Below are 16,315 nucleotides of genomic sequence, written 5' to 3' on the forward strand. Positions count from 1 at the left end.
CGACTCGACGGAAATACCGACTCGACAAAAACGACTGTGTTTAATTAATTAACTTTGGAATGTGTAGCGTGTGTTCACTGTTATCGCTAGTGTAATCTCGACATAGGGTTATTGAAGGTTGTCCGCCAGTCAGAAGGAGTCACGCAGGACGTTCCAATTTTGTTACTGATCACGACTCGTCAAGTGTAATTCAAAGTCATAGCGAGCAGAGAGTAATACTAATAAGTGAACAGAGAGTAAATGAACCTGCGACAAAGCACTGCACCGAAGAGATTTACCGTTTGATGATAAGCTTATGACAGAGTTCCTTACTAGAGATTATTCTGCAGGATGTTCAGTGGGAGCACCGATTTATTTGGTGAGATTGCTTTCTGTGTGGTATGCCAATCAAAAGATGCGAGTGAATAGAAATGGAAAGAATGTTTTCGGAATTTTTCTCAGTTGGTAACTGAGTGAGGCAGGGGAGTGTGCTTTCCCCTTCGCTTTTCAACGTCTATCTAGATGATCGTGAGTTGTTAATTGGTCTGAGGAGTTGTGGATACTGGGCAAGGATAGGTCACATGTACGTTGGTAGTGTTGCCTATGCAGACGATGTGACTTTACTGTCACCTACACTGCATGAAATGCAGAAGATGCTGGATGTGTGTTCCCTGTTTGCAGAAGAAAAGGGTTTAATTTTTAACAGCAAAAAGAGTGTATCTACTGTGTTTGTCTGGAACAGTCGCTCTTTGTTCGTCAGGAATTGGAGGATCTCATTTTTTATCCCCAGTTGGCACTTGATGGTTGCATTCTCCCATTCAAATCAAACATATCGCATTTAGGCGTGAGTATGGATTTATTTCTACAACTTCGACATATGGTGGAGGTCAGAATTAGAAAATTCTTTGGAGCGGTGAATGCGGTTCTGGGACAAATTGGTGGTGTATGTAGATCTGACAAAGTATGGTTAAAAATTGTGGACATGAAACTTTTTCCGGTACTGGCATTTGGCTCTCATCTTCGGGATTATCATATTATGATAGATCTGATGTATCATACGTGGTTAATCAAGCATTTCGAAAGGACGTCAGATGCGGGCTTGGGATGAGAAAGGATGAACCCATTCATGATAGGCTGAAGGATGGTTTCCAAGAAGCTATGACAAGGGCTAAGGACATGAATAATATTTACAAGGAGCAGGACAGTCGGTTAATTATCTGGTGAGAGGTCTATTTAGATTAGCTGTAGATAAAAAGTTGCATGTAGGAATGGTGTAGATATATTGTAGTTTGTGCTGTCTGTTGTAGCTGATGTATTTTGTAGTCTGTTAGCTGTACGTCTTATGTGTTAGTTGTTTTTATGTTTGCCCCAAGAGGGGACTGTACCTTTTTAGGTGCGACAGAAATATATCATTCATTCATCATTCTTAAGATCTAAAATTTTAGACTGCGCATGCCTGTCCTTTCTCAGCCATCATGTATTAGCTAAACAAGCATGGGTCTTGTAGTAGCCGAATGGCACAGCAACCCTGCCTTGCATACTCTAAATCCTGACTGGCACTGGAAAGGAGTCAACTTCTCGGCGCCTAGGGTTTAGCACTGTAGTGCTCCCTTTCATTTACTCAGTTCCTTATGTCCGGGACTTTCACTCGGGTTTGAGTTCAAGAAATTCGCAAGTTGCAGAATTTTAGAAACTTTTTGAAATGCAAAATCACTGTTGCTTGATCTAAGAAATCGTTTACCTTTATAAATTTAATTTAACCCTTCATCGTTCGTTACTGATCACGTGTGCATTCCTTATGTAGGCGTGGGATCCCTTATCTCCGCCTCCGGTTAGTACCCGGTTGACATCGGGCCGTTGTCCCGAAACGGATCCTTTCTTTCTATGCTCAAATCATAGCTTAAACGAATCGCTAATAAATTCTCTTTCGAATGAGCTTACTTTCAGCTGTCTACGTTGTAGAAATCTCGAGATATCGCAAGTGCCGTTGACGTCATAGCTTGGCCTATTTCCGGCCACGTGACTTTGACTTTGAATATCCAGCCTTCTCGGCTTTGCTGGCCAATCAAAATAATTTTAGCCGTTAGACACACCCTTTGGGCGTGTCTACACATACGGGCAAGATTTTAGCGGCGCATGCGGCTTCTTCACAATTTTTGCCGAGACGCTGCATGGCGGTCTGCGGTCTGGTAGTCCTTTGTTCTTCGAAAGTATTTCGCCAATACTTTGAAGGCAAAAACAACATATTCAAACGTTTCTTACATGTGTTTCGTGTCGAACGCATTATTTGAGGCCGATACGATGGAGAATGAGTGAGATTTCTGTTTGTAAAGACAGCGATGACACGCCCGCGCTGTAAGTACATTATTTTCATGTCTAAACGATTCGTTTTTTTGCGACATCTTTTCAGTATGCGTTTCAGTAGCTGTGTTGCAAGTTTGGCCGCTAGCCGTTGGGGATTATTTGAGTTATGCCCATAGTAACCGCTTGTTCTCTGTTGCTATGGCTATGTACCCGTATGTTTTGGTTAGAAAATGATGTCTAGAACAATCATTTCAACCGTTTTCTAATATTCTATATGTTTGTTAGCTCTCCAAACGGCGATGCAACGCACAAGAAAGCAGATCTTTTCTATTGTGAAGACAGCGGCGACTCTATTAGTGTAGCGTAAACAGGAACTTGACATGAACGCATCGAAACAATCATCAATAGCTATGAGAATTGTATCATTCGAAAACGCAAGTAATAGGCTTTTCAACGGTGTGTGTTTTGAAATTTCTGCTTCTATATTGTGGCTACAGTTCTAATAATTGGCAACTGGAATGTAGAGACGTGCGCGCGCTACACGTTTAATTACATTCTTGGTGATATGTGATAGTGATACGTAAAGTGATACTAATTGGCGGTAGTCACCGGAGGCTAAAGGGTTAATTGATTAAAAATTAAAATGTGCTTCCTAAATCTTGTGGTGTTACAGCTGCACGTGACAAGCAGACATAAAAAGAACACTTGCTCCTGTTGGTACCTACATGCAATTATGCATACAATGTAAAGACGTTTAACTATGTAATTACCTGCTGTACAGTACGTACATACACTGTCTCTGGTCTGAAAGTTCGAGGCTAACCGTCCTCAGCCTCCCAGACCCGTGCAGTGCCGATTCAAAATCGTCCTTATCCGGGCCTTCTTGCGCACCTACAGCACGACATACCGTACAAATTCGTGACATATCTTTAATACGTGTCTGGTTGTTCTTGTCTGGTTTCCTCGTTTGGTTAGTAAATAATGTACGGAATGCTCTCATTTTTAATTGCAAGCAAATCTAATTATAGTACTCAAATGCGCGCCTAACAACAATTAGGATTCCGAGGTTATACGGGATGTCGTTGATGATGAGTAAATCGCGCAAGAGAATTTCTGAAGGCTCGTCATCAGAGGCTAAGCGAAATCCTCTCGAATTCAAATTGGCAGAATTTAGAAACTTATTGAAAAGTAAAACCACTATTGTTCAAGGCAAGAAAGAATAATATTAACTTTAGGAATTCAATTAAACTTCATATAATTAAATTAGATTTCTGTTACTACAGGTTTAACGTCTTTCATAAAGTCTGCACATGACAAGCTAATTGAGGCAGATTTTCTTAGCACATACCTCCATCAATCTCCAGAATGTAAAGAACTTGTGCTCTTGTTAGATGACCAGACGTCTTATCAACACGTAAATATGCGTCTTCACATATACATAGATACATAAATACATAGATACATACAGACATACATGTACCAACATTTTTTGTTTTGTTAGAAAGAAAAATTGTCTTAAAAAGAAACATTATGCACACACACACACACACACACACACACACACACACACACACACACACACACACACACACACACACACACACACACACACACACACACACACACACACACACACACACACACTGTACATACATACATACATACAGGGACACTGTATGACGTCATATACATACATATGTACATACATTTTTGTAATACAAGGACCTCGAGAGTCTAGGATTATATACAGAATTATATACAACATCTGCTAGCCACTAGCCTTGTATCAGACCCTCTCATGCTGCCATGCCTGGTTTCCATATGACATGACAACACCGTATGTACATGCAATGTAGCATACATACATGCATACACATACTTTTGCTAGATTCATGCCAACATACAACATTATGATACACATACATACATGTGTACATGTGTACATACATACATATTTGTTATTGATATTTAGATGCAGCTTGTATTTGAATGTCTCGAGTTCTGCTTATTGCATTGTGGTTCTACTGGCAATGACTTGCATAACATTGGTGTGCAACTGGCTAGGAAACTGCTGCTCAGTTATGGAAAACGTCTGTATTATGGGATCGGTCATTCGTATGCTCTTGTGAAGGCCACATTGAGGATGCTTGCTGCTATGGTAGCACAAGGTGTGACAATTGCTAGAGAGATGTTGAGGTCGTTTGATTTTACCCTGAAATCATTACAAACATTGGCAAATAAAAGAAATCTCAAGGTTTGTGGTCTAGTTGTCATAGCGATATTTAAGTTGAAGTACAAAACAATAAAACAAGTAGACAGACAGACAAAAAGACAAGCAGACAGACAGACGGACACATTTATGATAATACCTGGTTTTGACAGACAGATAGACAGACAGACAGACAGACAGACAGACAAGAAGGAGTAGCAGCAATGAAACGAGATGAGAAGAAAGAGGCAAAGTGTAATTCTGAGCTGCTGCCAGAAGGGTCCTGCCCATTGGTCATTCCTCTTGTTTTCGAACATTTTGGCCGTTGGGGCAAACAAGCAGTTAGATATTTGAACAAGCTGGCAAAGAGTGCAAGGGATGATGAAAGAAGACGAAATGAGACCGACTTCAAGACCAAGTGGCGATCAATTACTTCAGTGACACTACGGCGTTGCAATGCAAAAGTCGTCTCAGACAAACTCATTAGCATAGTGAGATTAGAACGTCGAAATGTAGTTTGTGCAGTGTAATTTTGTATGCTGTAGGACCGTAATAGTCTTGTTGTGTTAGGTTGCTCATGATGTAAACGTTTGATTTAAATGGAAAATATATGTATTGAGACAGACAGACAGACAGACAGACAGATTGTTATATTTGAACTCTTACTCTACCAATAACAATCGCTAACTTTACGTATGCATGCATGCATACAGACAGACAGACAGACAGGTCATGCTGTTGGACCTGTGAGAGACGTCATGTCTACATAACAATCATCAACGTACAAAATCAATTTCAAATTGTGATTTAGGAATCTGAGGATGCAAGGGTATGCTATATCAAATTTTGTTTGTCTTTCATAATCAGTGGCGATGCAGCCATCATTACAAAAGTGATGGAAACAAAAGGTATAGTATAATTATAAATAATTGTTATTATTACTAATTTAATCCTGTTATGTACCAAGTACTGCTGAGCTCAATATTTAAAGGTCTACCACTGGATCGGATTGAAGTTGTGTACCTTTTTCTCTCAATGTTAAGACAGCAGGTGTGGATGATTTATTTTATACTAATTTTTCGTAGGCAGTTTTTGTTGTTAGGTTGTGTGCAACAAAGGCATCAGCAAGAAAGCTAAAGTTGCATTCTTCAATTCATATTCTCTTGGTCAGATTGCAAGGCTATTCGATCGACGTGGTGAACAGATAGAAATTATCGATGAGTCTGATGATGACATAACTGAGTCACGACTTACTCCACTTGAACAGTTCGTTCGAGGTATTTTGATGGAACTTTGTTGCTCACATCAGACAGGAATTGCGTTTCATTGCAAGCAGCCTATCTCACCAGGACGGTAGGACGTTAACCAAATTGACACGAAACAATTTATTTTATTATTTTTAATTTTTGTTAGTACAAACAATCCTGTTCTACTTCGCTTTGTCAATCAACTTTCAGCTCCGTGGGAAGATGCATTACTAAGTGATCTCATAGTTCGTATTCTGACAACATGTCCTGACTTGGTGCATCCCTTTTTTGGTCGTTCTTTGCTGACACTTGAGCCCCGAGCCTCGCATTCATGGTTTTCACTTATTAACTTTCTCATGAAGGTATAGAAACAGAAGTATTGTATGAAATTGATTGTGTGGATGACGAAAGCATTTTCTGTTAGGTGTTGACTGATGTGACTAGCCACACTGTAGTGATGAAGGCTGGGATACCTTATCATCCGAACAAGCTTGTCCCATATATCAAAAGCTTGATTTCTCCTCCTTTGGTATCTAGGGCAGCTCTTGCACGTGGCATTCAGGTTACTGTTGCTATCAAAATTTGTGTGTTTTCATGATTTTAGATTTTCATACTTTGGTGTAGCATAAAATTGAAGCAATTCGTTATGCATGTGTTACTTTGCTCTTTGTAATACTGAAGAAAGCACTGGAAGTTAAGACAGCCTGTGATCGGATTGCACATGATGATGAGAGATGGGGGAACTCAAAGGACAGTATTCCAACAGAAGGAACGTTTTTGTACGAATTTCTTGAAGAAATACGGAAGATGCTCCCAGATATTAATATTCTAATTTCAGCACGACATAAAGCAACATCTGCTCTTTCATGCTCAGACCAGATTATGTCAGTCTGTTTGGAAGAAGACGATCTCACTAGTGAGTAGACAAAAACAGTCTGATTGAAAAGCATATGCAAAATCAATAAATTATGCATTGTAGTTGCATGTATGACACTTGATATGTCTGTACATCCCGTACAGTATGTTGTCAGAATTCTTAAGGCAATGGTTTGCTATCAGTCTCTTCTGCCTGATTCGTTTGTTTCTGTTGGTTACGACTTGGGAAAATTGATTCAAGACAGCACGCTGCTTACAGGTGGGTCATCGGTGCAGTTGGTTGTGTTGGAGCTTCTGGAAGGCAGTCATCCTGATACATTTCGATGGCTGGAGGTAAATAGGATGCAAGTGTTTATGATGAAGGGATGTGACAATAAATATATATTTGCAATTATTTAGGCTGGTACTCATGATGTGCTTGTGTCAGTTCTGGAACTGGTTTTGTCATCAAGTACAAAAGTGTCTGTTGCAGCATTGAGTTTACTGAAAAAGGTAAATCTAAATCTGCAAGCTTGTAAGACAGCCAAACAGACAGGCAGGCAGGTAGGCAGTGTAGAACATTTTATATGTGGATACAGTAGAAGACACCTGCCAATGCCGAAACTTAAGATTTACTTAACTTACAACAGCATTTTAATGAGAATCAGGAGGTTGGTGGTTCAGGGGTGTTTTGCATTTGCTGATGGGTCTTACTATTATATATGCCTTTGTATACATTACAGCTTACATTGTAAAGAACAAAGATCATTTTTAACAAACTTGTTTCTGGCAAGCAGCGGATTGAAAACTATATTAAATTTTTACACACACACACACACACACACACACACACACACACACACACACACACACACACACACACACACACACACACACACACACACACTGAACTCACATTGTTGAATCAATCAATTAACATTTCTCTTGCCATTTAGTCTCTGTACTGTTGCTTAACGCATTTTGTAGATGTTGCTGCAGACTGGACTGTTTGATCACAACCCGAACGAGGTGTTCATCTGGCTCGAACAGCTAGCACATTTACATACTTATCGAAAAAAAGAAGTCTCGTTAGATATCCTATCTTGGTTGGCACAAATTATCAAACAGACAGCAAAAGATCCACTGAGTGCAATCGATGAAATCTTAACAGTTCAGTCGGAAATGCATCATTCTACAGCTATCACCATGGATAGAAAAACAATGTTTGAAGTTGATGCTGTGATGAATACAGAAGATGTGCATGAAGAGTTGACTGTTGATGGTGAGAGCTAGTTGTCAAACAGCAAAATTAGTGCACACGTTTATGTGTCTAGGAGTGTCTGGTTCATTCTCGGGCTTGCAATTCACACCTCTGTTGGTAACAGCTCTTCATCAGTATACAATGGTGCTACAGCAGGCCCTAACAACATCAGCTGTCTTTCCTGAATGTGCTTGTGTTTATAATAGACATGATGTGGAGATTATTTATATTGCCGTTTTATGTTACAGGGAGTCTTGCTACATTTGTAGGATCTGTAGTATTATGTACACTACACACACTGTCTGACATGCAGACATTAGGTCATATTGTTACTCAATCCTACTCTGTGCCATTTGTGTCAGACTTAGATGACACGAGAAGACAGTAAATAGATTGTTGTCTGCATCTTTAGTAGTGAAACTGTATTGGCTTTTCTGTTTAGGTCATTGGCAACAGATGCGGGTTTATTTTATCATCAGCATATGCATGTCTTACAGTATGTCTTGTGCTGGACAAGAGGTCCTCACAGACAACTAAAGGTAGGCGATTTTGACAGTACACACTGCATCTATAGCCACTGCAGGTACAGTATTGCACCTAACTACTGGTATTTGTGTCAGGTTAGAGTCTCTCAAATTAATGGCAAGAAAAGGCTGAAAGCAGCAATGTCTAACAAGAAAGAGGGTTGTGACAGTAAGGCGATGTGTTTGCATTACTGCTTGAAGCCAGGCACATGTGACTTATAAATAGCTGTTTCTAATTCATTTTAATTTTTTAATTTTTAATTTAACTTTTGTTTTAATTTTAATTTTTGAATAATTTAGTTTTAATAATAATTTAATTTAATAAATTTAAATCTAATTTTAAGTACAGTAATTTTTAAAGCTACTAATTACAAATATAAAGCCACACATTTTAATTAATTAATTGAGCTATACTGTGGAAGTGTACCAGCAGTACTTACTTCTGTACTAGCTTGCTGCTGATTAGGTATTTGTGACATCACTATTATATGGATTTTTGTTATTAATTTAACCTGAGGAGGGTTATAGTAATGCCTTTGTGGACAGTCAGACCAACCAACGGCTGAATCAACCAATGACCACTCATTGTTATCACTGGTGTTAATTGGTATGCCAGATGTGTGACAATCCCATCTACCAGCCAATGTGTCCAGTCCCCTTCTCATGCTCTTTATGTTAATTAGCAGGTGCCAGTTCTTCCATACATAACTAAGCTAGCAGCCCCTCTCCTCTGAGGGTTTAGCTCTTTAGTGCTTCTTTATTTAGAAATTTTCAAATTATGAAATTTACAACTACTGTAGTTTTTGATTAAATGCCACACTTAATAATAAACGCCACTTTTGAATAGACGCCATGCTTCGTTTGGCATACATGCACAAATAAGGAATTAATATACTGACTCCAAAGTTGTCCATCCAAGCTAAATTAACTGGCTTTGAACTGGATCCACTGATCATCTCGATATGTTTGGGTGCAATGGCCTTTACTGTTGTAAGAATTATTTAGTTGAACTACTTGAGGACAGCTAATTTTGGGTGACCTTAGACTTCCCACTTAACTGTCACACATTATGCCTTAGGTGCCTACTATTAGTGCAGGTAGGAGTAATAACAAAATAGACACCATGGTGTTTATTTGAAGAAATATGGTATATGGAGCAGACACAATTAGTTGCAACGAATGTTTTATGGTAGTATGAGCATTTAATTTTAGCAAAATTGTTGTATTATGTTTTGGTAGGTTTGCTGCAGCGAGAATTTTACAGAGTGTTGATGTCTCTTACTAGAGCTGATTTTCAGGATGTTTTGTCTGATCTTGTTGACTTTTGTCAGACAATTGGTGATCTGTCTCCTATTGTGTTGTATATGCACACATATCCTGGCAGTCTTTCTGGTGAGTGAGCATTACTACGAAGAAACTAGAGGTTTAATTAATTAACTACGGCTTGCTATAATGTTGTGCATGCTTCAATGGTTTGCATGGATTTGGTGACTTATGGATTCTTGCAGGAGAGTACAGTAATAGAAATTTGCAAATAGAAGTATTTGCTTTGCAATAATGTTGGGTGTGTGTATGTGTGTGTGTGTGTGTGTGTGTGTGTGTGTGTGTGTGTGTGCACGTGTGTGTGTGTTTGTGTGTGTGTGTGTGTGTGTGTGTGTGTGTGTGCATGTGTGTGGGCACACGCGTGTCTATCCTAATCTAAAGTAGTCATATGTACACTGCAATTGCAAGTATTGGAATGTCATCGTTGTTTGTTCTCTCTCTCAGGTGTTGCCAATATTCCTAGCAATGTGTTGGAAGCTCTTTCTACTAGTTCATCTTTACACTCTATGCTAATAGCATTTGCTGTGCAGTGGACACCCAAAACTAATTTTATAACTATTGAACTACCAAGTTCAACTGTACAAGAATTTCTCATTAATCTTATAAGTAATATGTCAGCTCATACTCTCCACAGATCGGCTTCTACAACTCTTTCTCTATTGACCCACTTGGCATTGACCTTGCAAATTGTAAGTATGTTTGTGTTGCTTGTTGTTGTCTGTATGTGTTTGTCTGCTTGCTCTTCTCTTGCTTGTCGATTCTCTTTCCATTTGTCTGTTTGTTTGTCAGTATGCGTACATTCTTGTTCTTAAAATTGATGTATGTTGTTATCATTTATTGTAGAATTTCGGGCTAGATAAAGTCTTTGCATTTACTTTCTATCTAACACTGTTGGAAAGATTAGTAGAGAGACTAGTGAAGAGTGCCGAAGATGAGCAATGTGTATTGCAAGTTATGGAAGCATTGCTGGGGAATGAGGCTATCACTGGTATCATCTCGCTCGATACCACATCTGAGACCAAAGCAAGCGATAAACATCAAAGTGCCAATACAACTGCTAACATTCAATTGAGTAAACTTCAAATTGCTCTCGCATCCAGCTTTGCTAACATTTTAGAAGTGACAAAGCCTGTTTACACCGGCAAGACAATGGTGGAAGACAGAGCTCAACAGGTAGCCAGAACTCTTACAGATATGTTAACGAAATGGCATTGGAAAGACAACAGAACAAGTCTAATGTCTCGACTCACTCAACACGTTGGCGAACAATACATTTATTCACTCACAGATCGGTTATTGCAAGGACGTTTGAAGAGTGTTTGTGTGGATGCAACGGATCATGTGGACTCAGATTGTTTGTTAAGTTTGCTGTCAACTAGTCGAAGTCCATTGTCAGCTGTTGAGTTCAGGACTTTCTTGAAACTTGTAGTTACAAGACCATATGAGCAGGAATGCAAAGCTGCTCAAACTTTGCAGAGTTTTGTTGAGGGTTGTAACAACACGAACACGACATCAATTGACTATTCGCTACTTGTGGACAAGAAATCGTTTGATGTGTTGTTGAAGTGTTGTGGAAACGCTGCTGTTGGTCAACTTTGTGCCATGCTTGTTCGCTGTAATCCAGTATTAGGACATCAGTTTGGTGAATGGTGCTGCATAATGCTGTCAAGAACCAGTGGATCTAGTGACACACTCTTGCTACAGAGTAAACGTCAATTGATTGAGACAAACAGATTGGATATTTTTCCAGTAATCTCTGCTTTCTTTCAACGAAAATGTATGATATTATTGTGTGTGCCATCTACATTATTTAACACTGTCATATTATGCCTGTCTGTATGCTTGACTCTGTGTCTGTCTGTCTGTCTGTCTGTCTGTCTGTCTGTCTGTCTGTCTGTCTGTCTGTCTGTTTGTCTCTCTGTCTGTTTGTCTGTCTGTCTGTCTGTCTGTCTGTCTGTCTGTCTGTTTGTTTGTCTGTTTGTCTCTGTCTGTTTATTTGTCTGTCTGTCAATCAGTCAGTCAGTCAGTCAGTCAGTGACTTGAACTATCATTTTTAATTAAATTTTATTGTTCTGTATGTAGAAGTTTTGTCTAATAAATGATGTCAATAGTCACTCCGTCAGTCTGTCTGTCTGTCTGTATGGATGGATGTATGTATGTTTGTTGGTTGGTCTGTATGTCTGTCTGTCTGTATGTATGTATGTATGTTTGTATGTATGTATGTATGTTTGTATGTATGTATGTATTTATGTATGTATGTATGTATGTTTGTAAGTATGTACATGTATGTATGTCTTCTTGTGAAAGTTTTGCTTGTGTAACTGTCATTATACTGTATTTTTGTGTTGATCCTAACTAATCAGTGGTCTCTTGTTTGTTTGATTGTTTTGCCATCTTTTATTTATCATATTGCATTGTTTCTTGCTGTTGATTCTACATGTGTACTTTCATACAACTAGATTGTTCTTGGCACATTGAAGGCAAACACAACCAAAAAGCAAAGCAACTGTTAATTAAACACTATTGGCCAATTATCTCAGAAGAGTTGTGTCATTCATCTTGTGATAAAACCCAGGTACACACTTCAATACTGCTTAAATGACAGTCTCAGACGTGCACTTGCTTTCTGTGTAACTGCACGATCTTTATTTTAGAACTTGTGCTGTCAGTTGTTGTCGGTTATGTTACCGTTTATGCAAACAAGATCTAAACACATCAAGAAACAATTTGAGCTGCTCGAGAATCTATGCTATTGTATGCATTCTCGGTATGGTGACTGCATCCATCTTTAGTTATCCGTTAGTTGCCGTGGTCAGCAAATACGTGTGTTTACAGGTGTGCTGTAAAGTCTGCTGAAATGTTGGCAGCAAGCTTAGTAGACTTGTCTCACTGGAATGGTGCAGTTACATTTGTGGTTACTTGTATGAAGCTCCTTACACACTGTTGGAATGATGGTAATGGTTAGTGCATTTGTATTTAATTGATTAAGCACCGAAGATAATAATTTACTCAATTGGAGTAGAACACACACACACACACACACACACACACACACACACACACACACACACACACACACACACACACACACACACACACACACACACACACACACACACATCAGGCACGTACCTATGGGTGGTTTGAGGGGTGCAAACGAACTGACCCACTTCAGTCGGAGGTCCGCTCTTACTATATATGACCAATCTGCATGCAATATTTGCAGCAGCTGACATCAGTGTTGCCGGCCCTAGTTATGGCTGGTGCCAAAATTGTGGCCTCAAAGCTCTTTCCGGTACCACTTGATTAATATTAAGTGATATTAGCAAATTATTGCTCAAGTCCAAAACTCAAGAAATCGGCTAAGTCGAGCAAACCAAACTGCTCTAGACGGTGCTCCTAAATCAATAGTTGCAGAATGCTCTATACAATGCTCTGTTTATCTCCGACCCCTATAGTCTAAGTTAGCCATGAATGCCAAGTGTACAACTCCTACTCCAGGCCTGGTGCCACAATTTTAGATTCTGGTGCCACAATTGGTACCATTACCATGGCAATGGCATCCTTAGATGCAGAAGCTATAACTGCTAAAGTTCTGGTCTGAGTCCCACGTTCCAGATGTTGCAAGATTGATGTAAGCAGATTTAGACTCCAAACTCCTTGACGCACAATGTGCAGTGTTATTCCTTTACCAATGTTTTCCAATAGACCTGGTAATGAATAAATAAATAATTAGAATAGACTGGGATTAAGTGGGAAGGCTATACTAAAACTCTGAAAGAACCAACCCATTAAATGTGCCAGGTACACCTCTGCACATGCACGCGCGTGCACACACACACACACACACACGTGTTTTTGTTGTGCCACTAATGGTTGCATGATTTATCTCTATATGGGTGTCAGTTAACTGTTGGCTATTTGAAGCAAATATGTGGCGCATTTGATTGTCATTGTGTAGACATGACTCACTCATGTAGTGTTCTGGACGAAACTAAATTGGTTGATATTTTGACAACATGGAGCGACAAGGTGTGTTGAGATTTTTGTCAACTACAGTTTTCAATAATTGCTGGTTCTCTAGCTCTTGCAAGCAAGTAGTCAAGGTCTGGTGACAATTATTGAGAGTCTAGCATCAGCATGGGCTGACTTTGTACACTCATCTTTGAGGTTGTTTCCTTGTCAATGTGTTGTGTTGTTTTGCAAAAGAGTTGTTTGTTAGGGAAAGGTTTGGTAGTGCAGGAGTATTGAGACTCTTGTCTTCATTTGTGCGATTGCTGTATGGTGATCACAACAGTGGTCAAATGGTTGATGGTATTTCTCTTTCTTCATTATATAAACGTTTCATCACCGACTCCCGGCTTTTTTCAATATTACTGAGAAAGGCTGATGTCGATGTAACAGAGGGAAGCAGAGGTGTGTGTGTGTGTGTGTGTGTGTGTGTGTGTGTGTGTGTGTGTGTGTGTGTGTGTGTGTGTGTGTGTGTGTGTGTGTGTGTGTGCGTGCGTGTATGTGTGTGTGTGTGTGTGTGTGTGCACGTGTGCATGTGTGTGTGTGTGTGTGTGTGTGTGTGTGTGTGTGTGTGTGTGTGTGTGTGTGTGTGTGTGGGTGGGGGTGGGGGGTTCATGTATGCATGGGGAGACCTTGTGGTTTCAGTGTTTCATTGTTTTTGCTAGAGTCTCTGATAGAATTGATCTACAATATTGCTGAAGTTTGTCCCACTACTCAATCAACCGAAACAGCTTTGCTTTGCCTGGTTGCGTATTCACCACATCTTACATACCACAGTGAGCTGTTGTACTTCTAAAACGTAGTAGTTAGTCGAACAAATTAGACTCTGTTAGACATATTGCTTTTGAAGTTGATGACTGATTGTGAGAAACAAGGAGCCAATCTACAGACTGCAAGGTATTTTGTTTAACGTTTATCTTGTAATGATCGGTAATGGTGTTTCTGCTTTGTGTTTTTTTGCTATTATTGCTGTGTGCGTGTGTGTGTGTGTGTGTGTGTGTGTGTGTGTGTGTGTGTGTGTGTGTGCACGAACGGTAATAATTGTTATGTGTGTATGTTAGCCCTTATCTGTGGGGTGAGAGAGCACTGGAATTGGTCAACCTCCAACGCCAGGGTGCCACTTCTCTCTACACCAAACCGGGTCCTCAGGAAGTTCTAGAGCTGTTCAGTTCATCTACACTCGTCCAGTCTGCATTGAAATTTCCCATCCAAAGAATTTTGAACGTAACTACCAGAACATTGTTACACAATCAGTTTCAAATGTTGGTATCTTTTGCAGCTTTCTCAGGGTAGTAGTGTGACAGATGATCTTATGCCTCATTTGTATGATCCTTGCTTCTTGCTGCCGTTGTTCAGTCACATGCTTCAGCCAGGTATATACTGTAGTTTATACATATGTTGGCAAATAAGTCTAGATGATGAGAGTTCAGTGGGAAAGCAAGTTTACCAGTATTGATCAAACATTAGATTACTTAATCAAAATTGATATCAATGCATTATTAGTACAGTGGCAACATACAAGGGATTTTGTGATTCGAGGGATGATTCCGTAGTATTTGGTTTAACCCAATTTTGTGATCATGCCGTATGTGCAGTGTTTGGTAATCTTTCATTCCGTAATGTAAAGTTGCCTTGTGTTTTAGGATACCAGGTACCATGCCGAAAGTTTGCTGATCAGGGTGCTCTTGCATTTGTCTTGACTTCTCTCGCTTCTGTTGATGCCGGCATGCGAGCAGCTGGCTATCATGTGCTGTCGGAGTACTCCAGCCATTTGGAGGGAGACCAGTTCAGAGAAAAAGCACAGGTTTGTCCAGATGGGAATGCATTGTTATAACTATTTGATGCCAAATTTGGCTACCAGGTTCAGCACCTTCTGTTATCACTGGCCAACGCAGTGTCCGAACCGAATATGAGGATTCCATTCATCACTGCGTGCTTTTTAGCTAAAGCGTCTCAGATAATCCTCAAACCAGGTGAAGTCCAGGCTTTCTCGCTGCGTTTGTACATGTCGAATGTATCAATACAGCAAATGTTTGTGATAGAACATCCGATTTACGGTCATGTCAACAAAGCCCTTCTTCGCCGTCCAACTTTCAGTCTTTTCAACATTCCCGAATTTTACGAATTATTCAACAGTAGCAGTTTGGAGGTAGGCTACCATAGTTACAAACAAACGAATGTCGTATGTCTCGTCATCTGCGATGACATGCTATTGCATGCACCCTATTCCACCACTACAGTAAATGTCACTTCGGTTGTAGCACAAGACAGAACGAAAATGGATGCTGCAGCTGCTGTGCGACGGATTGAGAGATGAGAATGACTATCGCATCTACTGTAAGCGTCACGTACTGGAGCTTGCCATGAGCTTTCACAACTCACCTCTAAGCGATGGAGCATCACAAGTTAGCCGAAACAAAAAGTACCAAACACGTGATTAGCAGGACTGACAGGATACCTCTCTTTCAGGATGCCATACTCGAGCTAGTGAAAACAGCATGCAGTCTTAGGAAGGCCGCCATCGACTTGTGTCGAAAACATGGCCTGTTGTCTTGGTGTCACGGCATCATGTTGTGCAGGTATAGAAAAGGTGGTAATATCA

At 39.9% G+C, this 16,315-nt stretch overlaps 2 protein-coding genes across 2 annotated transcripts in view; both read left to right on the forward strand.

The window, feature by feature from the left end:
- Positions 1–5,387: 5,387 nt before the first annotated feature.
- On the forward strand, positions 5,388–8,243 carry LOC134187187 (nucleolar pre-ribosomal-associated protein 1-like). Its single transcript, XM_062655303.1, has 11 exons — positions 5,388–5,400; positions 5,460–5,542; positions 5,595–5,845; positions 5,906–6,101; positions 6,164–6,301; positions 6,364–6,655; positions 6,719–6,948; positions 7,015–7,107; positions 7,582–7,876; positions 7,929–8,042; positions 8,104–8,243. Exons 1-11 carry the CDS (start codon positions 5,388–5,390, stop codon positions 8,241–8,243), a joined length of 1,845 nt encoding a protein of 614 aa, XP_062511287.1.
- Positions 8,244–8,323: 80 nt separating this feature from the next.
- LOC134186875 (uncharacterized) overlaps positions 8,324–16,315 on the forward strand; it is a 9,316-nt gene continuing 1,324 nt past the window's right edge. The window contains exons 1-20 of the mRNA XM_062654952.1: positions 8,324–8,394; positions 8,476–8,548; positions 9,619–9,771; positions 10,147–10,391; positions 10,546–11,479; positions 12,162–12,277; positions 12,357–12,469; positions 12,538–12,656; positions 13,664–13,734; positions 13,787–13,872; positions 13,925–14,118; positions 14,379–14,489; positions 14,547–14,610; positions 14,775–14,937; positions 14,993–15,086; positions 15,357–15,517; positions 15,575–15,686; positions 15,756–15,862; positions 15,975–16,118; positions 16,183–16,292. Of these exons, the coding sequence (XP_062510936.1) occupies positions 8,338–8,394; positions 8,476–8,548; positions 9,619–9,771; positions 10,147–10,391; positions 10,546–11,479; positions 12,162–12,277; positions 12,357–12,469; positions 12,538–12,656; positions 13,664–13,734; positions 13,787–13,872; positions 13,925–14,118; positions 14,379–14,489; positions 14,547–14,610; positions 14,775–14,937; positions 14,993–15,086; positions 15,357–15,517; positions 15,575–15,686; positions 15,756–15,862; positions 15,975–16,118; positions 16,183–16,292 (3,227 nt within the window). The 5' untranslated portion in view covers positions 8,324–8,337. The remainder of the gene's footprint in view (positions 8,395–8,475; positions 8,549–9,618; positions 9,772–10,146; positions 10,392–10,545; positions 11,480–12,161; positions 12,278–12,356; positions 12,470–12,537; positions 12,657–13,663; positions 13,735–13,786; positions 13,873–13,924; positions 14,119–14,378; positions 14,490–14,546; positions 14,611–14,774; positions 14,938–14,992; positions 15,087–15,356; positions 15,518–15,574; positions 15,687–15,755; positions 15,863–15,974; positions 16,119–16,182; positions 16,293–16,315) is intronic.

The sequence above is a fragment of the Corticium candelabrum genome, chromosome 11 (assembly GCF_963422355.1).
Source record: "Corticium candelabrum chromosome 11, ooCorCand1.1, whole genome shotgun sequence".
In the NCBI taxonomy this organism is placed as follows: domain Eukaryota; kingdom Metazoa; phylum Porifera; class Homoscleromorpha; order Homosclerophorida; family Plakinidae; genus Corticium; species Corticium candelabrum.